We start from the raw sequence: 27,500 nt of genomic DNA, 5'->3' as shown, positions 1-27,500 counted from the left end.
TTCTATTTTTTAAATTTTAGCAAACTGACAAAATTTAAAGCTAAGATGTTCAAGAAAAACCTAAGGCTCAAAGATAAAAATTTATGTGAGCTCTTACCAGCATTGCCAAGGGCCTCGAGTGTTGTGTGAGGGGCATGAGTGTGGCATAGGCTCTTTTACCCGGACACGACGAACTCGTCTGAATCCGTTTTCTGCAGGATGAAGATGCCGCTTTGATGCCCTCGCTTGATGCGCTCGGATCTGCTAGAGGCTGGGTCAGCAAATCTTGCTAGCTGGGCTTCCTCTCTGCTGAAACGCGTGGGCCAATCAAAAGCTCTACCCGATGGGCGGCGTATCCACGACAGTCTCATCAGACACGGACACGTGGGCGACACCCACCTCGGCAATTGCCTCATTGAAATGTACGGCGACTGTGGTAGCGCCCACGATGCCAGGTCAGCCTTCGATAGCATCGCTTACCCTAATTTGTGCTCTTGGAACATGCTCATCAAAGCTTATGGTCATAATGGGTGCCTTGAGTATGCACATTGCATGTTTGGCCGCATGCCCCATAGAGATATCGTCTCATGGACCGCCATGATCTCTGTGCTTGCCCAGCATGGCCATGGAATAGAGGCGCTTCAGCTCTACCATCAGATGCATGTGGAAGGCATCCAACCTAACAAGATCACCTTCATTGGTGCCCTCAATGCATGTGCTAGCATGCAAGCCCTAGCGGAGGGGCTAGGGCTTCATGTCGCTATCCTTGAGGCGGGATATGACGAAGATGTGGTGGTTGGAACGGCACTTGTCAAAATGTACGGCAACTACGGGAAATTGCATGTAGCATGGAGTGTGTTTAGCGGAATGCCTCGCCGCGACGCTATTGCTTGGAATGCAATGATTGCAGTTTTTGTGCAGAATGGGGATTTCAACAATGCTATGCGAGCATTTAAAATGGCACCCGAGAGGAATACGGCTTCTTGGAACACCATGATTGGTGCATGTATGCAAAGTGGATATGGGGAGGTGGCGCTCGAAATCTTTCATCAGATGGATCTAGAAGGTTCAAAACCGAGTGCGATAACGTTTGTATGTACTCTAAATGCATGTGCGAGCTTGGCATCCCTTGAAGATGGGCAAATGATACATATACAGATAGTTGAATTGGGATTTGAGCATGGAGTCGAGATAGATAATGCACTAATCAGCATGTATGGCAAGTGCAAGTGCATGTGGGATGCAAGGAGTGTGTTTGGAAAAATGCGCTATGTGGATGTTGTATCATGGACTGCAATCATTGTATCGTGCACTGAAAATGGGCACGTCAAGGAGGCGCTTGATTTTTTCCATGCGATGCAGCTTGAAGGAGTTCAGCCAGATGAAGTAGCTTTTATATGCTCCTTGGATGCATGTGCCATGTTGGCCACCCTTGAAGAAGGGCAGAAAATGGCTAATGCCATTGTTAAGCTTGGGTTAGACGAGCGTTGGATGGTAAAAACTGCCCTTATCGACATGTATGGTAAGTGTGGGAGTTTGCAAGAAGCAAGGCACACGTTTGGTCAATTGCCCAGGAGCAATGTCGCGACTTGGAATGCCTTAATGACAGCACTTTCTCATAATGGGCTAATGGAGGAGGTTGTTGATCTCTTGCATCAGATGCAACAACATAACATTAAGCCAAATCCAGTCACCTTTAGCTGTGTTCTTAATGCATGCAGTCATTCAGGATGGGTTGATAATATAAGTCAAGTTTTTCTCTCCATAGATAAAGATCATGGCGTTGCATACACAGAGGATCATTACCTGTGTGTGGTTGACCTTCTTGCTCGGGCAGGGCAGTTGGAAGAAGCAGAAGACATGATCAAGAACTTTCCATTTGGAAATGATGAGGGTTTAGCATGGCAATGCTTACTAGGTGCTTGTAAAGTCCATAGTGACATAGAGCGAGCGGTACGGGTGGCCAATCATTGCTTTGATATTGATCCGGAAAATGCTTCCCCATATACACTGTTGTGCAATATTCAGTTCTGCAGGTGATAGTTGGGATGCTGTTCAGAAGCCACCAAATGTGTGTTTGAGCATGTGGAAACAGGGTTAGGCTCCATCCTTTGCTTGATGCAGCTGATAGCTCATTTCTAGCTAGAGGCGAGTCATTTCTAGTTAGAGGCGAGGCCTTGAGGAAAATCAGGAACTAATCAACATTCTTGCTTTTCTCTGGCTGGTGTATATAGAACAGAAGGTCGCGGAAAGTTGCTATCGATTTGTAGTACATGTAGTGGTTACAGTCTAGGAGCTCAAAGTTTCACGTGCTGCCTTGCCTTCGGCAGCGCACACAAGAGGAGTTGAGCTTTAAATGACATGGCCAGTTGGTCCTAATTAGGAGGGCCAGCTCTAAAGGCATCTTGAATTCAAACTTGGAGCCCATAATCAAAGCTTTGATTCTGTGTTTAGAGGCTCTTAGACAGATGAAAGAAGGATCCTGCTTATGAACTTTAATTGCCATTTGAAAACAACAGATTGAGATGGTCTTGCTGTTGCAGATAGACTGAAGGTATTTATACATGCCAAAAGTCTTAGCCATAAAGTTTAAAGCCAACAAAAATTTCAATTGAATTTTTTGTTATTTCAATGTAAAAATCTCCTAAGGACAATTTTCTTCTAACACTACTCGAGGTACATATTATTGTAAGCCTAATGGATGTTAAAAGTATGGACGGGCATGTGATTGCCGCTTCAATACCACCATTACTAAGGCCGTGCGGCGTGAGTAGATATGGGCACTATTACTCTTGTCTAATTCAAGTGTGGGATAGGCCACCCCATTACCTAGATACAAAGAACTCTTTTGAATCCATTATATGTAGGATATGCTTCATTACCATGATACCATCATTTCCAAGCAGTGTTCACAAAAAAACCTGCATACTATATAAAATGGACCTGAAACATTATTGTTTTTACCTCCGAATTCTATTTTTTAAATTTTAGCAAACTGACAAAATTTAAAGCTAAGATGTTCAAGAAAAACCTAAGGCTCAAAGATAAAAATTTATGTGAGCTCTTACCAGCATTGCCAAGGGCCTCGAGTGTTGTGTGAGGGGCATGAGTGTGGCATAGGCTCTTTTACCCGGACACGACGAACTCGTCTGAATCCGTTTTCTGCAGGATGAAGATGCCGCTTTGATGCCCTCGCTTGATGCGCTCGGATCTGCTAGAGGCTGGGTCAGCAAATCTTGCTAGCTGGGCTTCCTCTCTGCTGAAACGCGTGGGCCAATCAAAAGCTCTACCCGATGGGCGGCGTATCCACGACAGTCTCATCAGACACGGACACGTGGGCGACACCCACCTCGGCAATTGCCTCATTGAAATGTACGGCAACTGTGGTAGCGCCCACGATGCCAGGTCAGCCTTCGATAGCATCGCTTACCCTAATTTGTGCTCTTGGAACATGCTCATCAAAGCTTATGGTCATAATGGGTGCCTTGAGTATGCACATTGCATGTTTGGCCGCATGCCCCATAGAGATATCGTCTCATGGACCGCCATGATCTCTGTGCTTGCCCAGCATGGCCATGGAATAGAGGCGCTTCAGCTCTACCATCAGATGCATGTGGAAGGCATCCAACCTAACAAGATCACCTTCATTGGTGCCCTCAATGCATGTGCTAGCATGCAAGCCCTAGCGGAGGGGCTAGGGCTTCATGTCGCTATCCTTGAGGCGGGATATGACGAAGATGTGGTGGTTGGAACGGCACTTGTCAAAATGTACGGCAACTACGGGAAATTGCATGTAGCATGGAGTGTGTTTAGCGGAATGCCTCGCCGCGACGCTATTGCTTGGAATGCAATGATTGCAGTTTTTGTGCAGAATGGGGATTTCAACAATGCTATGCGAGCATTTAAAATGGCACCCGAGAGGAATACGGCTTCTTGGAACACCATGATTGGTGCATGTATGCAAAGTGGATATGGGGAGGTGGCGCTCGAAATCTTTCATCAGATGGATCTAGAAGGTTCAAAACCGAGTGCGATAACGTTTGTATGTACTCTAAATGCATGTGCGAGCTTGGCATCCCTTGAAGATGGGCAAATGATACATATACAGATAGTTGAATTGGGATTTGAGCATGGAGTCGAGATAGATAATGCACTAATCAGCATGTATGGCAAGTGCAAGTGCATGTGGGATGCAAGGAGTGTGTTTGGAAAAATGCGCTATGTGGATGTTGTATCATGGACTGCAATCATTGTATCGTGCACTGAAAATGGGCACGTCAAGGAGGCGCTTGGTTTTTTCCATGCGATGCAGCTTGAAGGAGTTCAGCCAGATGAAGTAGCTTTTATATGCTCCTTGGATGCATGTGCCATGTTGGCCACCCTTGAAGAAGGGCAGAAAATGGCTAATGCCATTGTTAAGCTTGGGTTAGACGAGCGTTGGATGGTAAAAACTGCCCTTATCGACATGTATGGTAAGTGTGGGAGTTTGCAAGAAGCAAGGCACACGTTTGGTCAATTGCCCAGGAGCAATGTCGCGACTTGGAATGCCTTAATGACAGCACTTTCTCATAATGGGCTAATGGAGGAGGTTGTTGATCTCTTGCATCAGATGCAACAACATAACATTAAGCCAAATCCAGTCACCTTTAGCTGTGTTCTTAATGCATGCAGTCATTCAGGATGGGTTGATAATATAAGTCAAGTTTTTCTCTCCATAGATAAAGATCATGGCGTTGCATACACAGAGGATCATTACCTGTGTGTGGTTGACCTTCTTGCTCGGGCAGGGCAGTTGGAAGAAGCAGAAGACATGATCAAGAACTTTCCATTTGGAAATGATGAGGGTTTAGCATGGCAATGCTTACTAGGTGCTTGTAAAGTCCATAGTGACATAGAGCGAGCGGTACGGGTGGCCAATCATTGCTTTGATATTGATCCGGAAAATGCTTCCCCATATACACTGTTGTGCAATATTCAGTTCTGCAGGTGATAGTTGGGATGCTGTTCAGAAGCCACCAAATGTGTGTTTGAGCATGTGGAAACAGGGTTAGGCTCCATCCTTTGCTTGATGCAGCTGATAGCTCATTTCTAGCTAGAGGCGAGTCATTTCTAGTTAGAGGCGAGGCCTTGAGGAAAATCAGGAACTAATCAACATTCTTGCTTTTCTCTGGCTGGTGTATATAGAACAGAAGGTCGCGGAAAGTTGCTATCGATTTGTAGTACATGTAGTGGTTACAGTCTAGGAGCTCAAAGTTTCACGTGCTGCCTTGCCTTCGGCAGCGCACACAAGAGGAGTTGAGCTTTAAATGACATGGCCAGTTGGTCCTAATTAGGAGGGCCAGCTCTAAAGGCATCTTGAATTCAAACTTGGAGCCCATAATCAAAGCTTTGATTCTGTGTTTAGAGGCTCTTAGACAGATGAAAGAAGGATCCTGCTTATGAACTTTAATTGCCATTTGAAAACAACAGATTGAGATGGTCTTGCTGTTGCAGATAGACTGAAGGTATTTATACATGCCAAAAGTCTTAGCCATAAAGTTTAAAGCCAACAAAAATTTCAATTGAATTTTTTGTTATTTCAATGTAAAAATCTCCTAAGGACAATTTTCTTCTAACACTACTCGAGGTACATATTATTGTAAGCCTAATGGATGTTAAAAGTATGGACGGGCATGTGATTGCCGCTTCAATACCACCATTACTAAGGCCGTGCGGCGTGAGTAGATATGGGCACTATTACTCTTGTCTAATTCAAGTGTGGGATAGGCCACCCCATTACCTAGATACAAAGAACTCTTTTGAATCCATTATATGTAGGATATGCTTCATTACCATGATACCATCATTTCCAAGCAGTGTTCACAAAAAAACCTGCATACTATATAAAATGGACCTGAAACATTATTGTTTTTACCTCCGAATTCTATTTTTTAAATTTTAGCAAACTGACAAAATTTAAAGCTAAGATGTTCAAGAAAAACCTAAGGCTCAAAGATAAAAATTTATGTGAGCTCTTACCAGCATTGCCAAGGGCCTCGAGTGTTGTGTGAGGGGCATGAGTGTGGCATAGGCTCTTTTACCCGGACACGACGAACTCGTCTGAATCCGTTTTCTGCAGGATGAAGATGCCGCTTTGATGCCCTCGCTTGATGCGCTCGGATCTGCTAGAGGCTGGGTCAGCAAATCTTGCTAGCTGGGCTTCCTCTCTGCTGAAACGCGTGGGCCAATCAAAAGCTCTACCCGATGGGCGGCGTATCCACGACAGTCTCATCAGACACGGACACGTGGGCGACACCCACCTCGGCAATTGCCTCATTGAAATGTACGGCAACTGTGGTAGCGCCCACGATGCCAGGTCAGCCTTCGATAGCATCGCTTACCCTAATTTGTGCTCTTGGAACATGCTCATCAAAGCTTATGGTCATAATGGGTGCCTTGAGTATGCACATTGCATGTTTGGCCGCATGCCCCATAGAGATATCGTCTCATGGACCGCCATGATCTCTGCGCTTGCCCAGCATGGCCATGGAATAGAGGCGCTTCAGCTCTACCATCAGATGCATGTGGAAGGCATCCAACCTAACAAGATCACCTTCATTGGTGCCCTCAATGCATGTGCTAGCATGCAAGCCCTAGCGGAGGGGCTAGGGCTTCATGTCGCTATCCTTGAGGCGGGATATGACGAAGATGTGGTGGTTGGAACGGCACTTGTCAAAATGTACGGCAACTACGGGAAATTGCATGTAGCATGGAGTGTGTTTAGCGGAATGCCTCGCCGCGACGCTATTGCTTGGAATGCAATGATTGCAGTTTTTGTGCAGAATGGGGATTTCAACAATGCTATGCGAGCATTTAAAATGGCACCCGAGAGGAATACGGCTTCTTGGAACACCATGATTGGTGCATGTATGCAAAGTGGATATGGGGAGGTGGCGCTCGAAATCTTTCATCAGATGGATCTAGAAGGTTCAAAACCGAGTGCGATAACGTTTGTATGTACTCTAAATGCATGTGCGAGCTTGGCATCCCTTGAAGATGGGCAAATGATACATATACAGATAGTTGAATTGGGATTTGAGCATGGAGTCGAGATAGATAATGCACTAATCAGCATGTATGGCAAGTGCAAGTGCATGTGGGATGCAAGGAGTGTGTTTGGAAAAATGCGCTATGTGGATGTTGTATCATGGACTGCAATCATTGTATCGTGCACTGAAAATGGGCACGTCAAGGAGGCGCTTCGTTTTTTCCATGCGATGCAGCTTGAAGGAGTTCAGCCAGATGAAGTAGCTTTTATATGCTCCTTGGATGCATGTGCCATGTTGGCCACCCTTGAAGAAGGGCAGAAAATGGCTAATGCCATTGTTAAGCTTGGGTTAGACGAGCGTTGGATGGTAAAAACTGCCCTTATCGACATGTATGGTAAGTGTAATACCACCATTACTAAGGCCGTGCGGCGTGAGTAGATATGGGCACTATTACTCTTGTCTAATTCAAGTGTGGGATAGGCCACCCCATTACCTAGATACAAAGAACTCTTTTGAATCCATTATATGTAGGATATGCTTCATTACCATGATACCATCATTTCCAAGCAGTGTTCACAAAAAAACCTGCATACTATATAAAATGGACCTGAAACATTATTGTTTTTACCTCCGAATTCTATTTTTTAAATTTTAGCAAACTGACAAAATTTAAAGCTAAGATGTTCAAGAAAAACCTAAGGCTCAAAGATAAAAATTTATGTGAGCTCTTACCAGCATTGCCAAGGGCCTCGAGTGTTGTGTGAGGGGCATGAGTGTGGCATAGGCTCTTTTACCCGGACACGACGAACTCGTCTGAATCCGTTTTCTGCAGGATGAAGATGCCGCTTTGATGCCCTCGCTTGATGCGCTCGGATCTGCTAGAGGCTGGGTCAGCAAATCTTGCTAGCTGGGCTTCCTCTCTGCTGAAACGCGTGGGCCAATCAAAAGCTCTACCCGATGGGCGGCGTATCCACGACAGTCTCATCAGACACGGACACGTGGGCGACACCCACCTCGGCAATTGCCTCATTGAAATGTACGGCAACTGTGGTAGCGCCCACGATGCCAGGTCAGCCTTCGATAGCATCGCTTACCCTAATTTGTGCTCTTGGAACATGCTCATCAAAGCTTATGGTCATAATGGGTGCCTTGAGTATGCACATTGCATGTTTGGCCGCATGCCCCATAGAGATATCGTCTCATGGACCGCCATGATCTCTGCGCTTGCCCAGCATGGCCATGGAATAGAGGCGCTTCAGCTCTACCATCAGATGCATGTGGAAGGCATCCAACCTAACAAGATCACCTTCATTGGTGCCCTCAATGCATGTGCTAGCATGCAAGCCCTAGCGGAGGGGCTAGGGCTTCATGTCGCTATCCTTGAGGCGGGATATGACGAAGATGTGGTGGTTGGAACGGCACTTGTCAAAATGTACGGCAACTACGGGAAATTGCATGTAGCATGGAGTGTGTTTAGCGGAATGCCTCGCCGCGACGCTATTGCTTGGAATGCAATGATTGCAGTTTTTGTGCAGAATGGGGATTTCAACAATGCTATGCGAGCATTTAAAATGGCACCCGAGAGGAATACGGCTTCTTGGAACACCATGATTGGTGCATGTATGCAAAGTGGATATGGGGAGGTGGCGCTCGAAATCTTTCATCAGATGGATCTAGAAGGTTCAAAACCGAGTGCGATAACGTTTGTATGTACTCTAAATGCATGTGCGAGCTTGGCATCCCTTGAAGATGGGCAAATGATACATATACAGATAGTTGAATTGGGATTTGAGCATGGAGTCGAGATAGATAATGCACTAATCAGCATGTATGGCAAGTGCAAGTGCATGTGGGATGCAAGGAGTGTGTTTGGAAAAATGCGCTATGTGGATGTTGTATCATGGACTGCAATCATTGTATCGTGCACTGAAAATGGGCACGTCAAGGAGGCGCTTGGTTTTTTCCATGCGATGCAGCTTGAAGGAGTTCAGCCAGATGAAGTAGCTTTTATATGCTCCTTGGATGCATGTGCCATGTTGGCCACCCTTGAAGAAGGGCAGAAAATGGCTAATGCCATTGTTAAGCTTGGGTTAGACGAGCGTTGGATGGTAAAAACTGCCCTTATCGACATGTATGGTAAGTGTGGGAGTTTGCAAGAAGCAAGGCACACGTTTGGTCAATTGCCCAGGAGCAATGTCGCGACTTGGAATGCCTTAATGACAGCACTTTCTCATAATGGGCTAATGGAGGAGGTTGTTGATCTCTTGCATCAGATGCAACAACATAACATTAAGCCAAATCCAGTCACCTTTAGCTGTGTTCTTAATGCATGCAGTCATTCAGGATGGGTTGATAATATAAGTCAAGTTTTTCTCTCCATAGATAAAGATCATGGCGTTGCATACACAGAGGATCATTACCTGTGTGTGGTTGACCTTCTTGCTCGGGCAGGGCAGTTGGAAGAAGCAGAAGACATGATCAAGAACTTTCCATTTGGAAATGATGAGGGTTTAGCATGGCAATGCTTACTAGGTGCTTGTAAAGTTCATAGTGACATAGAGCGAGCGGTACGGGTGGCCAATCATTGCTTTGATATTGATCCGGAAAATGCTTCCCCATATACACTGTTGTGCAATATTCAGTTCTGCAGGTGATAGTTGGGATGCTGTTCAGAAGCCACCAAATGTGTGTTTGAGCATGTGGAAACAGGGTTAGGCTCCATCCTTTGCTTGATGCAGCTGATAGCTCATTTCTAGCTAGAGGCGAGTCATTTCTAGTTAGAGGCGAGGCCTTGAGGAAAATCAGGAACTAATCAACATTCTTGCTTTTCTCTGGCTGGTGTATATAGAACAGAAGGTCGCGGAAAGTTGCTATCGATTTGTAGTACATGTAGTGGTTACAGTCTAGGAGCTCAAAGTTTCACGTGCTGCCTTGCCTTCGGCAGCGCACACAAGAGGAGTTGAGCTTTAAATGACATGGCCAGTTGGTCCTAATTAGGAGGGCCAGCTCTAAAGGCATCTTGAATTCAAACTTGGAGCCCATAATCAAAGCTTTGATTCTGTGTTTAGAGGCTCTTAGACAGATGAAAGAAGGATCCTGCTTATGAACTTTAATTGCCATTTGAAAACAACAGATTGAGATGGTCTTGCTGTTGCAGATAGACTGAAGGTATTTATACATGCCAAAAGTCTTAGCCATAAAGTTTAAAGCCAACAAAAATTTCAATTGAATTTTTTGTTATTTCAATGTAAAAATCTCCTAAGGACAATTTTCTTCTAACACTACTCGAGGTACATATTATTGTAAGCCTAATGGATGTTAAAAGTATGGACGGGCATGTGATTGCCGCTTCAATACCACCATTACTAAGGCCGTGCGGCGTGAGTAGATATGGGCACTATTACTCTTGTCTAATTCAAGTGTGGGATAGGCCACCCCATTACCTAGATACAAAGAACTCTTTTGAATCCATTATATGTAGGATATGCTTCATTACCATGATACCATCATTTCCAAGCAGTGTTCACAAAAAAACCTGCATACTATATAAAATGGACCTGAAACATAATTGTTTTTACCTCCGAATTCTATTTTTTAAATTTTAGCAAACTGACAAAATTTAAAGCTAAGATGTTCAAGAAAAACCTAAGGCTCAAAGATAAAAATTTATGTGAGCTCTTACCAGCATTGCCAAGGGCCTCGAGTGTTGTGTTAGGGGCATGAGTGTGGCATAGGCTCTTTTACCCGGACACGACGAACTCGTCTGAATCCGTTTTCTGCAGGATGAAGATGCCGCTTTGATGCCCTCGCTTGATGCGCTCGGATCTGCTAGAGGCTGGGTCAGCAAATCTTGCTAGCTGGGCTTCCTCTCTGCTGAAACGCGTGGGCCAATCAAAAGCTCTACCCGATGGGCGGCGTATCCACGACAGTCTCATCAGACACGGACACGTGGGCGACACCCACCTCGGCAATTGCCTCATTGAAATGTACGGCAACTGTGGTAGCGCCCACGATGCCAGGTCAGCCTTCGATAGCATCGCTTACCCTAATTTGTGCTCTTGGAACATGCTCATCAAAGCTTATGGTCATAATGGGTGCCTTGAGTACGCACATTGCATGTTTGGCCGCATGCCCCATAGAGATATCGTCTCATGGACCGCCATGATCTCTGTGCTTGCCCAGCATGGCCATGGAATAGAGGCGCTTCAGCTCTACCATCAGATGCATGTGGAAGGCATCCAACCTAACAAGATCACCTTCATTGGTGCCCTCAATGCATGTGCTAGCATGCAAGCCCTAGCGGAGGGGCTAGGGCTTCATGTCGCTATCCTTGAGGCGGGATATGACGAAGATGTGGTGGTTGGAACGGCACTTGTCAAAATGTACGGCAACTACGGGAAATTGCATGTAGCATGGAGTGTGTTTAGCGGAATGCCTCGCCGCGACGCTATTGCTTGGAATGCAATGATTGCAGTTTTTGTGCAGAATGGGGATTTCAACAATGCTATGCGAGCATTTAAAATGGCACCCGAGAGGAATACGGCTTCTTGGAACACCATGATTGGTGCATGTATGCAAAGTGGATATGGGGAGGTGGCGCTCGAAATCTTTCATCAGATGGATCTAGAAGGTTCAAAACCGAGTGCGATAACGTTTGTATGTACTCTAAATGCATGTGCGAGCTTGGCATCCCTTGAAGATGGGCAAATGATACATATACAGATAGTTGAATTGGGATTTGAGCATGGAGTCGAGATAGATAATGCACTAATCAGCATGTATGGCAAGTGCAAGTGCATGTGGGATGCAAGGAGTGTGTTTGGAAAAATGCGCTATGTGGATGTTGTATCATGGACTGCAATCATTGTATCGTGCACTGAAAATGGGCACGTCAAGGAGGCGCTTGATTTTTTCCATGCGATGCAGCTTGAAGGAGTTCAGCCAGATGAAGTAGCTTTTATATGCTCCTTGGATGCATGTGCCATGTTGGCCACCCTTGAAGAAGGGCAGAAAATGGCTAATGCCATTGTTAAGCTTGGGTTAGACGAGCGTTGGATGGTAAAAACTGCCCTTATCGACATGTATGGTAAGTGTGGGAGTTTGCAAGAAGCAAGGCACACGTTTGGTCAATTGCCCAGGAGCAATGTCGCGACTTGGAATGCCTTAATGACAGCACTTTCTCATAATGGGCTAATGGAGGAGGTTGTTGATCTCTTGCATCAGATGCAACAACATAACATTAAGCCAAATCCAGTCACCTTTAGCTGTGTTCTTAATGCATGCAGTCATTCAGGATGGGTTGATAATATAAGTCAAGTTTTTCTCTCCATAGATAAAGATCATGGCGTTGCATACACAGAGGATCATTACCTGTGTGTGGTTGACCTTCTTGCTCGGGCAGGGCAGTTGGAAGAAGCAGAAGACATGATCAAGAACTTTCCATTTGGAAATGATGAGGGTTTAGCATGGCAATGCTTACTAGGTGCTTGTAAAGTCCATAGTGACATAGAGCGAGCGGTACGGGTGGCCAATCATTGCTTTGATATTGATCCGGAAAATGCTTCCCCATATACACTGTTGTGCAATATTCAGTTCTGCAGGTGATAGTTGGGATGCTGTTCAGAAGCCACCAAATGTGTGTTTGAGCATGTGGAAACAGGGTTAGGCTCCATCCTTTGCTTGATGCAGCTGATAGCTCATTTCTAGCTAGAGGCGAGTCATTTCTAGTTAGAGGCGAGGCCTTGAGGAAAATCAGGAACTAATCAACATTCTTGCTTTTCTCTGGCTGGTGTATATAGAACAGAAGGTCGCGGAAAGTTGCTATCGATTTGTAGTACATGTAGTGGTTACAGTCTAGGAGCTCAAAGTTTCACGTGCTGCCTTGCCTTCGGCAGCGCACACAAGAGGAGTTGAGCTTTAAATGACATGGCCAGTTGGTCCTAATTAGGAGGGCCAGCTCTAAAGGCATCTTGAATTCAAACTTGGAGCCCATAATCAAAGCTTTGATTCTGTGTTTAGAGGCTCTTAGACAGATGAAAGAAGGATCCTGCTTATGAACTTTAATTGCCATTTGAAAACAACAGATTGAGATGGTCTTGCTGTTGCAGATAGACTGAAGGTATTTATACATGCCAAAAGTCTTAGCCATAAAGTTTAAAGCCAACAAAAATTTCAATTGAATTTTTTGTTATTTCAATGTAAAAATCTCCTAAGGACAATTTTCTTCTAACACTACTCGAGGTACATATTATTGTAAGCCTAATGGATGTTAAAAGTATGGACGGGCATGTGATTGCCGCTTCAATACCACCATTACTAAGGCCGTGCGGCGTGAGTAGATATGGGCACTATTACTCTTGTCTAATTCAAGTGTGGGATAGGCCACCCCATTACCTAGATACAAAGAACTCTTTTGAATCCATTATATGTAGGATATGCTTCATTACCATGATACCATCATTTCCAAGCAGTGTTCACAAAAAAACCTGCATACTATATAAAATGGACCTGAAACATTATTGTTTTTACCTCCGAATTCTATTTTTTAAATTTTAGCAAACTGACAAAATTTAAAGCTAAGATGTTCAAGAAAAACCTAAGGCTCAAAGATAAAAATTTATGTGAGCTCTTACCAGCATTGCCAAGGGCCTCGAGTGTTGTGTTAGGGGCATGAGTGTGGCATAGGCTCTTTTACCCGGACACGACGAACTCGTCTGAATCCGTTTTCTGCAGGATGAAGATGCCGCTTTGATGCCCTCGCTTGATGCGCTCGGATCTGCTAGAGGCTGGGTCAGCAAATCTTGCTAGCTGGGCTTCCTCTCTGCTGAAACGCGTGGGCCAATCAAAAGCTCTACCCGATGGGCGGCGTATCCACGACAGTCTCATCAGACACGGACACGTGGGCGACACCCACCTCGGCAATTGCCTCATTGAAATGTACGGCAACTGTGGTAGCGCCCACGATGCCAGGTCAGCCTTCGATAGCATCGCTTACCCTAATTTGTGCTCTTGGAACATGCTCATCAAAGCTTATGGTCATAATGGGTGCCTTGAGTATGCACATTGCATGTTTGGCCGCATGCCCCATAGAGATATCGTCTCATGGACCGCCATGATCTCTGTGCTTGCCCAGCATGGCCATGGAATAGAGGCGCTTCAGCTCTACCATCAGATGCATGTGGAAGGCATCCAACCTAACAAGATCACCTTCATTGGTGCCCTCAATGCATGTGCTAGCATGCAAGCCCTAGCGGAGGGGCTAGGGCTTCATGTCGCTATCCTTGAGGCGGGATATGACGAAGATGTGGTGGTTGGAACGGCACTTGTCAAAATGTACGGCAACTACGGGAAATTGCATGTAGCATGGAGTGTGTTTAGCGGAATGCCTCGCCGCGACGCTATTGCTTGGAATGCAATGATTGCAGTTTTTGTGCAGAATGGGGATTTCAACAATGCTATGCGAGCATTTAAAATGGCACCCGAGAGGAATACGGCTTCTTGGAACACCATGATTGGTGCATGTATGCAAAGTGGATATGGGGAGGTGGCGCTCGAAATCTTTCATCAGATGGATCTAGAAGGTTCAAAACCGAGTGCGATAACGTTTGTATGTACTCTAAATGCATGTGCGAGCTTGGCATCCCTTGAAGATGGGCAAATGATACATATACAGATAGTTGAATTGGGATTTGAGCATGGAGTCGAGATAGATAATGCACTAATCAGCATGTATGGCAAGTGCAAGTGCATGTGGGATGCAAGGAGTGTGTTTGGAAAAATGCGCTATGTGGATGTTGTATCATGGACTGCAATCATTGTATCGTGCACTGAAAATGGGCACGTCAAGGAGGCGCTTGATTTTTTCCATGCGATGCAGCTTGAAGGAGTTCAGCCAGATGAAGTAGCTTTTATATGCTCCTTGGATGCATGTGCCATGTTGGCCACCCTTGAAGAAGGGCAGAAAATGGCTAATGCCATTGTTAAGCTTGGGTTAGACGAGCGTTGGATGGTAAAAACTGCCCTTATCGACATGTATGGTAAGTGTGGGAGTTTGCAAGAAGCAAGGCACACGTTTGGTCAATTGCCCAGGAGCAATGTCGCGACTTGGAATGCCTTAATGACAGCACTTTCTCATAATGGGCTAATGGAGGAGGTTGTTGATCTCTTGCATCAGATGCAACAACATAACATTAAGCCAAATCCAGTCACCTTTAGCTGTGTTCTTAATGCATGCAGTCATTCAGGATGGGTTGATAATATAAGTCAAGTTTTTCTCTCCATAGATAAAGATCATGGCGTTGCATACACAGAGGATCATTACCTGTGTGTGGTTGACCTTCTTGCTCGGGCAGGGCAGTTGGAAGAAGCAGAAGACATGATCAAGAACTTTCCATTTGGAAATGATGAGGGTTTAGCATGGCAATGCTTACTAGGTGCTTGTAAAGTCCATAGTGACATAGAGCGAGCGGTACGGGTGGCCAATCATTGCTTTGATATTGATCCGGAAAATGCTTCCCCACATACATTGTTGTGCAATATTCAGTTCTGCAGGTGATAGTTGGGATGCTGTTCAGAAGCCACCAAATGTGTGTTTGAGCATGTGGAAACAGGGTTAGGCTCCATCCTTTGCTTGATGCAGCTGATAGCTCATTTCTAGCTAGAGGCGAGTCATTTCTAGTTAGAGGCGAGGCCTTGAGGAAAATCAGGAACTAATCAACATTCTTGCTTTTCTCTGGCTGGTGTATATAGAACAGAAGGTCGCGGAAAGTTGCTATCGATTTGTAGTACATGTAGTGGTTACAGTCTAGGAGCTCAAAGTTTCACGTGCTGCCTTGCCTTCGGCAGCGCACACAAGAGGAGTTGAGCTTTAAATGACATGGCCAGTTGGTCCTAATTAGGAGGGCCAGCTCTAAAGGCATCTTGAATTCAAACTTGGAGCCCATAATCAAAGCTTTGATTCTGTGTTTAGAGGCTCTTAGACAGATGAAAGAAGGATCCTGCTTATGAACTTTAATTGCCATTTGAAAACAACAGATTGAGATGGTCTTGCTGTTGCAGATAGACTGAAGGTATTTATACATGCCAAAAGTCTTAGCCATAAAGTTTAAAGCCAACAAAAATTTCAATTGAATTTTTTGTTATTTCAATGTAAAAATCTCCTAAGGACAATTTTCTTCTAACACTACTCGAGGTACATATTATTGTAAGCCTAATGGATGTTAAAAGTATGGACGGGCATGTGATTGCCGCTTCAATACCACCATTACTAAGGCCGTGCGGCGTGAGTAGCTATGGGCACTATTACTCTTGTCTAATTCAAGTGTGGGATAGGCACCCCATTACCTAGATACAAAGAACTCTTTTGAATCCATTATATGTAGGATATGCTTCATTACCATGATACCATCATTTCCAAGCAGTGTTCACAAAAAAACCTGCATACTATATAAAATGGACCTGAAACATTATTGTTTTTACCTCCGAATTCTATTTTTTAAATTTTAGCAAACTGACAAAATTTAAAGCTAAGATGTTCAAGAAAAACCTAAGGCTCAAAGATAAAAATTTATGTGAGCTCTGCCAAGGGCCTCGAGTGTTGTGTGAGGGGCATGAGTGTGGCATAGGCTCTTTTACCCGGACACGACGAACTCGTCTGAATCCGTTTTCTGCAGGATGAAGATGCCGCTTTGATGCCCTCGCTTGATGCGCTCGGATCTGCTAGCTGGGCCAGCAAATCTTGCTAGCTGGGCTTCCTCTCTGCTGAAACGCGTGGGCCAATCAAAAGCTCTACCCGATGGGCGGCGTATCCACGACAGTCTCATCAGACACGGACACGTGGGCGACACCCACCTCGGCAATTGCCTCATTGAAATGTACGGCAACTGTGGTAGCGCCCACGATGCCAGGTCAGCCTTCGATAGCATCGCTTACCCTAATTTGTGCTCTTGGAACATGCTCATCAAAGCTTATGGTCATAATGGGTGCCTTGAGTATGCACATTGCATGTTTGGCCGCATGCCCCATAGAGATATCGTCTCATGGACCGCCATGATCTCTGTGCTTGCCCAGCATGGCCATGGAATAGAGGCGCTTCAGCTCTACCATCAGATGCATGTGGAAGGCATCCAACCTAACAAGATCACCTTCATTGGTGCCCTCAATGCATGTGCTAGCATGCAAGCCCTAGCGGAGGGGCTAGGGCTTCATGTCGCTATCCTTGAGGCGGGATATGACGAAGATGTGGTGGTTGGAACGGCACTTGTCAAAATGTACGGCAACTACGGGAAATTGCATGTAGCATGGAGTGTGTTTAGCGGAATGCCTCGCCGCGACGCTATTGCTTGGAATGCAATGATTGCAGTTTTTGTGCAGAATGGGGATTTCAACAATGCTATGCGAGCATTTAAAATGGCACCCGAGAGGAATACGGCTTCTTGGAACACCATGATTGGTGCATGTATGCAAAGTGGATATGGGGAGGTGGCGCTCGAAATCTTTCATCAGATGGATCTAGAAGGTTCAAAACCGAGTGCGATAACGTTTGTATGTACTCTAAATGCATGTGCGAGCTTGGCATCCCTTGAAGATGGGCAAATGATACATATACAGATAGTTGAATTGGGATTTGAGCATGGAGTCGAGATAGATAATGCACTAATCAGCATGTATGGCAAGTGCAAGTGCATGTGGGATGCAAGGAGTGTGTTTGGAAAAATGCGCTATGTGGATGTTGTATCATGGACTGCAATCATTGTATCGTGCACTGAAAATGGGCACGTCAAGGAGGCGCTTGGTTTTTTCCATGCGATGCAGCTTGAAGGAGTTCAGCCAGATGAAGTAGCTTTTATATGCTCCTTGGATGCATGTGCCATGTTGGCCACCCTTGAAGAAGGGCAGAAAATGGCTAATGCCATTGTTAAGCTTGGGTTAGACGAGCGTTGGATGGTAAAAACTGCCCTTATCGACATGTATGGTAAGTGTGGGAGTTTGCAAGAAGCAAGGCACACGTTTGGTCAATTGCCCAGGAGCAATGTCGCGACTTGGAATGCCTTAATGACAGCACTTTCTCATAATGGGCTAATGGAGGAGGTTGTTGATCTCTTGCATCAGATGCAACAACATAACATTAAGCCAAATCCAGTCACCTTTAGCTGTGTTCTTAATGCATGCAGTCATTCAGGATGGGTTGATAATATAAGTCAAGTTTTTCTCTCCATAGATAAAGATCATGGCGTTGCATACACAGAGGATCATTACCTGTGTGTGGTTGACCTTCTTGCTCGGGCAGGGCAGTTGGAAGAAGCAGAAGACATGATCAAGAACTTTCCATTTGGAAATGATGAGGGTTTAGCATGGCAATGCTTACTAGGTGCTTGTAAAGTCCATAGTGACATAGAGCGAGCGGTACGGGTGGCCAATCATTGCTTTGATATTGATCCGGAAAATGCTTCCCCATATACACTGTTGTGCAATATTCAGTTCTGCAGGTGATAGTTGGGATGCTGTTCAGAAGCCACCAAATGTGTGTTTGAGCATGTGGAAACAGGGTTAGGCTCCATCCTTTGCTTGATGCAGCTGATAGCTCATTTCTAGCTAGAGGCGAGTCATTTCTAGTTAGAGGCGAGGCCTTGAGGAAAATCAGGAACTAATCAACATTCTTGCTTTTCTCTGGCTGGTGTATATAGAACAGAAGGTCGCGGAAAGTTGCTATCGATTTGTAGTACATGTAGTGGTTACAGTCTAGGAGCTCAAAGTTTCACGTGCTGCCTTGCCTTCGGCAGCGCACACAAGAGGAGTTGAGCTTTAAATGACATGGCCAGTTGGTCCTAATTAGGAGGGCCAGCTCTAAAGGCATCTTGAATTCAAACTTGGAGCCCATAATCAAAGCTTTGATTCTGTGTTTAGAGGCTCTTAGACAGATGAAAGAAGGATCCTGCTTATGAACTTTAATTGCCATTTGAAAACAACAGATTGAGATGGTCTTGCTGTTGCAGATAGACTGAAGGTATTTATACATGCCAAAAGTCTTAGCCATAAAGTTTAAAGCCAACAAAAATTTCAATTGAATTTTTTGTTATTTCAATGTAAAAATCTCCTAAGGACAATTTTCTTCTAACACTACTCGAGGTACATATTATTGTAAGCCTAATGGATGTTAAAAGTATGGACGGGCATGTGATTGCCGCTTCAATACCACCATTACTAAGGCCGTGCGGCGTGAGTAGATATGGGCACTATTACTCTTGTCTAATTCAAGTGTGGGATAGGCCACCCCATTACCTAGATACAAAGAACTCTTTTGAATCCATTATATGTAGGATATGCTTCATTACCATGATACCATCATTTCCAAGCAGTGTTCACAAAAAAACCTGCATACTATATAAAATGGACCTGAAACATTATTGTTTTTACCTCCGAGTTCTATTTTTTAAATTTTAGCAAACTGACAAAATTTAAAGCTAAGATGTTCAAGAAAAACCTAAGGCTCAAAGATAAAAATTTATGTGAGCTCTTACCAGCATTGCCAAGGGCCTCGAGTGTTGTGTGAGGGGCATGAGTGTGGCATAGGCTCTTTTACCCGGACACGACGAACTCGTCTGAATCCGTTTTCTGCAGGATGAAGATGCCGCTTTGATGCCCTCGCTTGATGCGCTCGGATCTGCTAGAGGCTGGGTCAGCAAATCTTGCTAGCTGGGCTTCCTCTCTGCTGAAACGCGTGGGCCAATCAAAAGCTCTACCCGATGGGCGGCGTATCCACGACAGTCTCATCAGACACGGACACGTGGGCGACACCCACCTCGGCAATTGCCTCATTGAAATGTACGGCAACTGTGGTAGCGCCCACGATGCCAGGTCAGCCTTCGATAGCATCGCTTACCCTAATTTGTGCTCTTGGAACATGCTCATCAAAGCTTATGGTCATAATGGGTGCCTTGAGTATGCACATTGCATGTTTGGCCGCATGCCCCATAGAGATATCGTCTCATGGACCGCCATGATCTCTGCGCTTGCCCAGCATGGCCATGGAATAGAGGCGCTTCAGCTCTACCATCAGATGCATGTGGAAGGCATCCAACCTAACAAGATCACCTTCATTGGTGCCCTCAATGCATGTGCTAGCATGCAAGCCCTAGCGGAGGGGCTAGGGCTTCATGTCGCTATCCTTGAGGCGGGATATGACGAAGATGTGGTGGTTGGAACGGCACTTGTCAAAATGTACGGCAACTACGGGAAATTGCATGTAGCATGGAGTGTGTTTAGCGGAATGCCTCGCCGCGACGCTATTGCTTGGAATGCAATGATTGCAGTTTTTGTGCAGAATGGGGATTTCAACAATGCTATGCGAGCATTTAAAATGGCACCCGAGAGGAATACGGCTTCTTGGAACACCATGATTGGTGCATGTATGCAAAGTGGATATGGGGAGGTGGCGCTCGAAATCTTTCATCAGATGGATCTAGAAGGTTCAAAACCGAGTGCGATAACGTTTGTATGTACTCTAAATGCATGTGCGAGCTTGGCATCCCTTGAAGATGGGCAAATGATACATATACAGATAGTTGAATTGGGATTTGAGCATGGAGTCGAGATAGATAATGCACTAATCAGCATGTATGGCAAGTGCAAGTGCATGTGGGATGCAAGGAGTGTGTTTGGAAAAATGCGCTATGTGGATGTTGTATCATGGACTGCAATCATTGTATCGTGCACTGAAAATGGGCACGTCAAGGAGGCGCTTGGTTTTTTCCATGCGATGCAGCTTGAAGGAGTTCAGCCAGATGAAGTAGCTTTTATATGCTCCTTGGATGCATGTGCCATGTTGGCCACCCTTGAAGAAGGGCAGAAAATGGCTAATGCCATTGTTAAGCTTGGGTTAGACGAGCGTTGGATGGTAAAAACTGCCCTTATCGACATGTATGGTAAGTGTGGGAGTTTGCAAGAAGCAAGGCACACGTTTGGTCAATTGCCCAGGAGCAATGTCGCGACTTGGAATGCCTTAATGACAGCACTTTCTCATAATGGGCTAATGGAGGAGGTTGTTGATCTCTTGCATCAGATGCAACAACATAACATTAAGCCAAATCCAGTCACCTTTAGCTGTGTTCTTAATGCATGCAGTCATTCAGGATGGGTTGATAATATAAGTCAAGTTTTTCTCTCCATAGATAAAGATCATGGCGTTGCATACACAGAGGATCATTACCTGTGTGTGGTTGACCTTCTTGCTCGGGCAGGGCAGTTGGAAGAAGCAGAAGACATGATCAAGAACTTTCCATTTGGAAATGATGAGGGTTTAGCATGGCAATGCTTACTAGGTGCTTGTAAAGTCCATAGTGACATAGAGCGAGCGGTACGGGTGGCCAATCATTGCTTTGATATTGATCCGGAAAATGCTTCCCCATATACACTGTTGTGCAATATTCAGTTCTGCAGGTGATAGTTGGGATGCTGTTCAGAAGCCACCAAATGTGTGTTTGAGCATGTGGAAACAGGGTTAGGCTCCATCCTTTGCTTGATGCAGCTGATAGCTCATTTCTAGCTAGAGGCGAGTCATTTCTAGTTAGAGGCGAGGCCTTGAGGAAAATCAGGAACTAATCAACATTCTTGCTTTTCTCTGGCTGGTGTATATAGAACAGAAGGTCGCGGAAAGTTGCTATCGATTTGTAGTACATGTAGTGGTTACAGTCTAGGAGCTCAAAGTTTCACGTGCTGCCTTGCCTTCGGCAGCGCACACAAGAGGAGTTGAGCTTTAAATGACATGGCCAGTTGGTCCTAATTAGGAGGGCCAGCTCTAAAGGCATCTTGAATTCAAACTTGGAGCCCATAATCAAAGCTTTGATTCTGTGTTTAGAGGCTCTTAGACAGATGAAAGAAGGATCCTGCTTATGAACTTTAATTGCCATTTGAAAACAACAGATTGAGATGGTCTTGCTGTTGCAGATAGACTGAAGGTATTTATACATGCCAAAAGTCTTAGCCATAAAGTTTAAAGCCAACAAAAATTTCAATTGAATTTTTTGTTATTTCAATGTAAAAATCTCCTAAGGACAATTTTCTTCTAACACTACTCGAGGTACATATTATTGTAAGCCTAATGGATGTTAAAAGTATGGACGGGCATGTGATTGCCGCTTCAATACCACCATTACTAAGGCCGTGCGGCGTGAGTAGATATGGGCACTATTACTCTTGTCTAATTCAAGTGTGGGATAGGCCACCCCATTACCTAGATACAAAGAACTCTTTTGAATCCATTATATGTAGGATATGCTTCATTACCATGATACCATCATTTCCAAGCAGTGTTCACAAAAAAACCTGCATACTATATAAAATGGACCTGAAACATTATTGTTTTTACCTCCGAATTCTATTTTTTAAATTTTAGCAAACTGACAAAATTTAAAGCTAAGATGTTCAAGAAAAACCTAAGGCTCAAAGATAAAAATTTATGTGAGCTCTTACCAGCATTGCCAAGGGCCTCGAGTGTTGTGTGAGGGGCATGAGTGTGGCATAGGCTCTTTTACCCGGACACGACGAACTCGTCTGAATCCGTTTTCTGCAGGATGAAGATGCCGCTTTGATGCCCTCGCTTGATGCGCTCGGATCTGCTAGAGGCTGGGTCAGCAAATCTTGCTAGCTGGGCTTCCTCTCTGCTGAAACGCGTGGGCCAATCAAAAGCTCTACCCGATGGGCGGCGTATCCACGACAGTCTCATCAGACACGGACACGTGGGCGACACCCACCTCGGCAATTGCCTCATTGAAATGTACGGCAACTGTGGTAGCGCCCACGATGCCAGGTCAGCCTTCGATAGCATCGCTTACCCTAATTTGTGCTCTTGGAACATGCTCATCAAAGCTTATGGTCATAATGGGTGCCTTGAGTATGCACATTGCATGTTTGGCCGCATGCCCCATAGAGATATCGTCTCATGGACCGCCATGATCTCTGTGCTTGCCCAGCATGGCCATGGAATAGAGGCGCTTCAGCTCTACCATCAGATGCATGTGGAAGGCATCCAACCTAACAAGATCACCTTCATTGGTGCCCTCAATGCATGTGCTAGCATGCAAGCCCTAGCGGAGGGGCTAGGGCTTCATGTCGCTATCCTTGAGGCGGGATATGACGAAGATGTGGTGGTTGGAACGGCACTTGTCAAAATGTACGGCAACTACGGGAAATTGCATGTAGCATGGAGTGTGTTTAGCGGAATGCCTCGCCGCGACGCTATTGCTTGGAATGCAATGATTGCAGTTTTTGTGCAGAATGGGGATTTCAACAATGCTATGCGAGCATTTAAAATGGCACCCGAGAGGAATACGGCTTCTTGGAACACCATGATTGGTGCATGTATGCAAAGTGGATATGGGGAGGTGGCGCTCGAAATCTTTCATCAGATGGATCTAGAAGGTTCAAAACCGAGTGCGATAACGTTTGTATGTACTCTAAATGCATGTGCGAGCTTGGCATCCCTTGAAGATGGGCAAATGATACATATACAGATAGTTGAATTGGGATTTGAGCATGGAGTCGAGATAGATAATGCACTAATCAGCATGTATGGCAAGTGCAAGTGCATGTGGGATGCAAGGAGTGTGTTTGGAAAAATGCGCTATGTGGATGTTGTATCATGGACTGCAATCATTGTATCGTGCACTGAAAATGGGCACGTCAAGGAGGCGCTTGATTTTTTCCATGCGATGCAGCTTGAAGGAGTTCAGCCAGATGAAGTAGCTTTTATATGCTCCTTGGATGCATGTGCCATGTTGGCCACCCTTGAAGAAGGGCAGAAAATGGCTAATGCCATTGTTAAGCTTGGGTTAGACGAGCGTTGGATGGTAAAAACTGCCCTTATCGACATGTATGGTAAGTGTGGGAGTTTGCAAGAAGCAAGGCACACGTTTGGTCAATTGCCCAGGAGCAATGTCGCGAATTGGAATGCCTTAATGACAGCACTTTCTCATAATGGGCTAATGGAGGAGGTTGTTGATCTCTTGCATCAGATGCAACAACATAACATTAAGCCAAATCCAGTCACCTTTAGCTGTGTTCTTAATGCATGCAGTCATTCAGGATGGGTTGATAATATAAGTCAAGTTTTTCTCTCCATAGATAAAGATCATGGCGTTGCATACACAGAGGATCATTACCTGTGTGTGGTTGACCTTCTTGCTCGGGCAGGGCAGTTGGAAGAAGCAGAAGACATGATCAAGAACTTTCCATTTGGAAATGATGAGGGTTTAGCATGGCAATGCTTACTAGGTGCTTGTAAAGTCCATAGTGACATAGAGCGAGCGGTACGGGTGGCCAATCATTGCTTTGATATTGATCCGGAAAATGCTTCCCCATATACACTGTTGTGCAATATTCAGTTCTGCAGGTGATAGTTGGGATGCTGTTCAGAAGCCACCAAATGTGTGTTTGAGCATGTGGAAACAGGGTTAGGCTCCATCCTTTGCTTGATGCAGCTGATAGCTCATTTCTAGCTAGAGGCGAGTCATTTCTAGTTAGAGGCGAGGCCTTGAGGAAAATCAGGAACTAATCAACATTCTTGCTTTTCTCTGGCTGGTGTATATAGAACAGAAGGTCGCGGAAAGTTGCTATCGATTTGTAGTACATGTAGTGGTTACAGTCTAGGAGCTCAAAGTTTCACGTGCTGCCTTGCCTTCGGCAGCGCACACAAGAGGAGTTGAGCTTTAAATGACATGGCCAGTTGGTCCTAATTAGGAGGGCCAGCTCTAAAGGCATCTTGAATTCAAACTTGGAGCCCATAATCAAAGCTTTGATTCTGTGTTTAGAGGCTCTTAGACAGATGAAAGAAGGATCCTGCTTATGAACTTTAATTGCCATTTGAAAACAACAGATTGAGATGGTCTTGCTGTTGCAGATAGACCTATGAAAGAAGCCATGAGTTGAGCTTTTTGTAGGGACATGAATCCTTGGTTGCCAGTTCAGATATCATGCTTGCCATCATGAGAGAAGGTCCATTCATTGGAAACGTATAGTATGTGTTCCCTGTTGGGGGTTATGCATGGGTTATGGGCCAAGTAATCACCTGTGATTTATGGACCCACTCTTATACACATACATACTCACTCACACATGCACGTGCACACTTATTTGTACTTGCATGTGCACCACACTCCTATGTGCACACACATTTGCACCTACACGTGCACCACACCTCCATGTGCGGACACATTTGCAGTGTGTATACACATTTGCATGCATGCATTCACCCGTGTGCTTGCACCTTTGCAACTCACATATGTGCACACATTTCCACCTGCACATGCACATAACTTTACACATCACCCATGCACATTTGCATGCACACTTACACACACGTGTACACATTTGCATGCACACTTACACACACATGTACACATTTGCATTTGCACGTACACCACACCCCCATGTCCACACATTTGCATCGTGCACACACATTTCCACTTGCACGTACACACACCTTTGCACATCGAGTATGCGCATGTGCACACATATTATGCTCATGTGCAAACACAATGTGCAAATGTGTACAATTTTGTCCTTAATATTTTTCATTAAATATTGAAACTTACCCAGGTTATTATTTTCCCTTTTTCAATAAAATTTACCATTTTTTCGTTTTGATCTGAATTAGATGCAAGTGTGCACAGATTTTTAATCATATGAACTGTGCTAATTTTACTTAAAAATATTTTTTTTTCCTAATTTATTAATGAGATTTTTACAAAGAATTTACACATTTTCTTTCTCTTCAGTGTGACTACAATATTTTACATACTCAGTTTAATTTATTATTGGTAAGAGGGATCTTATATGTGTGCACACACATATGCGCACATATTTATACCCGCACGTGCAACACACTCCCATGTGCGTACACATTTACATCATGCACACATTTGTATCCACATGTGCACCACACCCCCATGTGCACACATTTGTATTATGCACACATTTGCACGTGTGCATTCTCCCGTGCACGAACCTTTGCACCTCGCACATGTTCACACACATTTCCACATGCACATTACACACCTTTGCACATCGCATTTGTGCATGTGCGCATACATTTGCACCTGCATGTGCATACTCACTTACACATGCACACGCACACACATTTGCACGTGCACCGCCTGCATCACATCCCCACGTTACACCTGCACGTGCACTACACTCCATGGGCACACACATTTTGCCCACAAATGCACCACGTCCCCATGTGCACACACATTTGCATGCATACATTTAGGCATGTACGTACCTTTGCACCTCGCACACGTGCACACATTTCCACCCACACGTGCACACATGTTTACACATCGCGTATGTCACACATTTGCATGTACGCATGCACACTCACACATGCATGTACACACATATTTGTACCCACACATGCACCACAATCCCATGTGCACACACATTTGCACCCTTGTGTGCACACACATTTGCACCATGCACACACGCATGCACACTCACTTACACATGCACGTGCACACATATTTGCACTCGTGTGTGCACCACACATTTGCACCTATACAGCATGCACCACACCCCCATGTGCGTACACATATTTGCACAAGCACATGTACCACACGTCCATGTGCACACATTTGCACCATGTACACATTCTCATGTGCGCGTTCACCCATGCACACACAATGTGCCCTCTCCTCCCTTCCTCCCCAATGCACATTTACACCCGTACATTTACACACACTCATTTGCTCACACATGTATCCCACATTCATTACACCTTTGCACAATTGCACATGCACATCTAGGTGCACATGAACACACTCATTTACACATTTACACTTTTACTCACGTAAGCGTACACACCATGCATCTTTGCATATCTTGCATGTGCACACATCTGCACTCTCGTGCATGTGCACACATCTGCACATGCACTCTCGTGCATGTGCACACATCTGCACTCTCATTTGTCCATGATGGTGGAACACCCATTATCCCTTCGTATCTCGTTCACACACTTCGCATGTGAGTATCTACTCTCTTGCCATTTCATACTAGAGTTATGTGTTGTTGGATTGAAGACATGTCTCTTTGTGGTATGGGACACTAAGGATAGGTATGTGGTTCTTCATTACTATGATGTGTGTATCCTTGGGCTCGGGGGTGTGGAACACAATGAAATGGTGGGTTTGGATGCTATTAGTATTTTCAAGGATTAAATTGTGTGTGAACCTTATGTAGTGCGTGCATCATGTGAGTCCTATAGGTCGTTTTGGTACGGACGCTTCTCTCATTTAGAACCCACTCTTGGGGCATGTTTAGGTGAGGTGCCTCCACCTCACGCTAGAGGCAAGAGGAACACATAAACTTCCACCTCACATTGGAGCGCATAGAGCTTGACCTGGATTGCAATGAGCTGATAATACAGTTGAAAATAAGAATTCTTTATTGAAAGGCAATTATAATTACGCGTGAAACTAACTTCATGTAGCCTGAAAATGT

The 27,500-nt window shown here is 44.9% G+C and overlaps 9 protein-coding genes across 9 annotated transcripts; all 9 read left to right on the top strand.

Moving 5' to 3' along the window:
- Positions 1-228: 228 nt before the first annotated feature.
- Positions 229-2,019, top strand: LOC147626468 (pentatricopeptide repeat-containing protein At2g13600-like). The gene has a single exon (XM_086816817.1). The coding sequence runs from the start codon at positions 229-231 to the stop codon at positions 2,017-2,019; it is 1,791 nt and encodes a 596-aa protein (XP_086672943.1).
- A 1,159-nt stretch (positions 2,020-3,178) lies between these two features.
- On the top strand, positions 3,179-4,969 carry LOC147626467 (pentatricopeptide repeat-containing protein At2g13600-like). Its single transcript, XM_086816816.1, has one exon. It carries the CDS (start codon positions 3,179-3,181, stop codon positions 4,967-4,969), a length of 1,791 nt encoding a protein of 596 aa, XP_086672942.1.
- Positions 4,970-6,128: 1,159 nt separating this feature from the next.
- On the top strand, positions 6,129-7,445 carry LOC147626466 (pentatricopeptide repeat-containing protein At1g05750, chloroplastic-like). Its single transcript, XM_086816815.1, has one exon. It carries the CDS (start codon positions 6,129-6,131, stop codon positions 7,443-7,445), a length of 1,317 nt encoding a protein of 438 aa, XP_086672941.1.
- A 425-nt stretch (positions 7,446-7,870) lies between these two features.
- Positions 7,871-9,661, top strand: LOC147626465 (pentatricopeptide repeat-containing protein At2g13600-like). The gene has a single exon (XM_086816814.1). The coding sequence runs from the start codon at positions 7,871-7,873 to the stop codon at positions 9,659-9,661; it is 1,791 nt and encodes a 596-aa protein (XP_086672940.1).
- A 1,159-nt stretch (positions 9,662-10,820) lies between these two features.
- LOC147626464 (pentatricopeptide repeat-containing protein At2g13600-like) lies at positions 10,821-12,611 on the top strand. The gene has a single exon (XM_086816812.1). The coding sequence runs from the start codon at positions 10,821-10,823 to the stop codon at positions 12,609-12,611; it is 1,791 nt and encodes a 596-aa protein (XP_086672938.1).
- Positions 12,612-13,770: 1,159 nt separating this feature from the next.
- LOC147626463 (pentatricopeptide repeat-containing protein At2g13600-like) lies at positions 13,771-15,561 on the top strand. Its single transcript, XM_086816811.1, has one exon. The coding sequence runs from the start codon at positions 13,771-13,773 to the stop codon at positions 15,559-15,561; it is 1,791 nt and encodes a 596-aa protein (XP_086672937.1).
- Positions 15,562-16,709: 1,148 nt separating this feature from the next.
- On the top strand, positions 16,710-18,497 carry LOC147626462 (pentatricopeptide repeat-containing protein At2g13600-like). The gene has a single exon (XM_086816810.1). The coding sequence runs from the start codon at positions 16,710-16,712 to the stop codon at positions 18,495-18,497; it is 1,788 nt and encodes a 595-aa protein (XP_086672936.1).
- Positions 18,498-19,443: 946 nt separating this feature from the next.
- On the top strand, positions 19,444-21,447 carry LOC147626461 (pentatricopeptide repeat-containing protein At2g13600-like). Its single transcript, XM_086816533.1, has one exon. The coding sequence runs from the start codon at positions 19,657-19,659 to the stop codon at positions 21,445-21,447; it is 1,791 nt and encodes a 596-aa protein (XP_086672659.1). The 5' UTR covers positions 19,444-19,656.
- Positions 21,448-22,606: 1,159 nt separating this feature from the next.
- Positions 22,607-24,397, top strand: LOC147626460 (pentatricopeptide repeat-containing protein At2g13600-like). The gene has a single exon (XM_086816809.1). The coding sequence runs from the start codon at positions 22,607-22,609 to the stop codon at positions 24,395-24,397; it is 1,791 nt and encodes a 596-aa protein (XP_086672935.1).
- Positions 24,398-27,500: the final 3,103 nt, after the last annotated feature.

This window comes from Cibotium barometz, chromosome 22 (assembly GCF_041138505.1).
Source record: "Cibotium barometz isolate CiBa-2024 chromosome 22, ASM4113850v1, whole genome shotgun sequence".
In the NCBI taxonomy this organism is placed as follows: Eukaryota; Viridiplantae; Streptophyta; class Polypodiopsida; order Cyatheales; family Cibotiaceae; genus Cibotium; species Cibotium barometz.
Note: the sequence above shows the minus strand (reverse complement) of the source record. Positions and strands in the feature narration are given on the sequence as shown.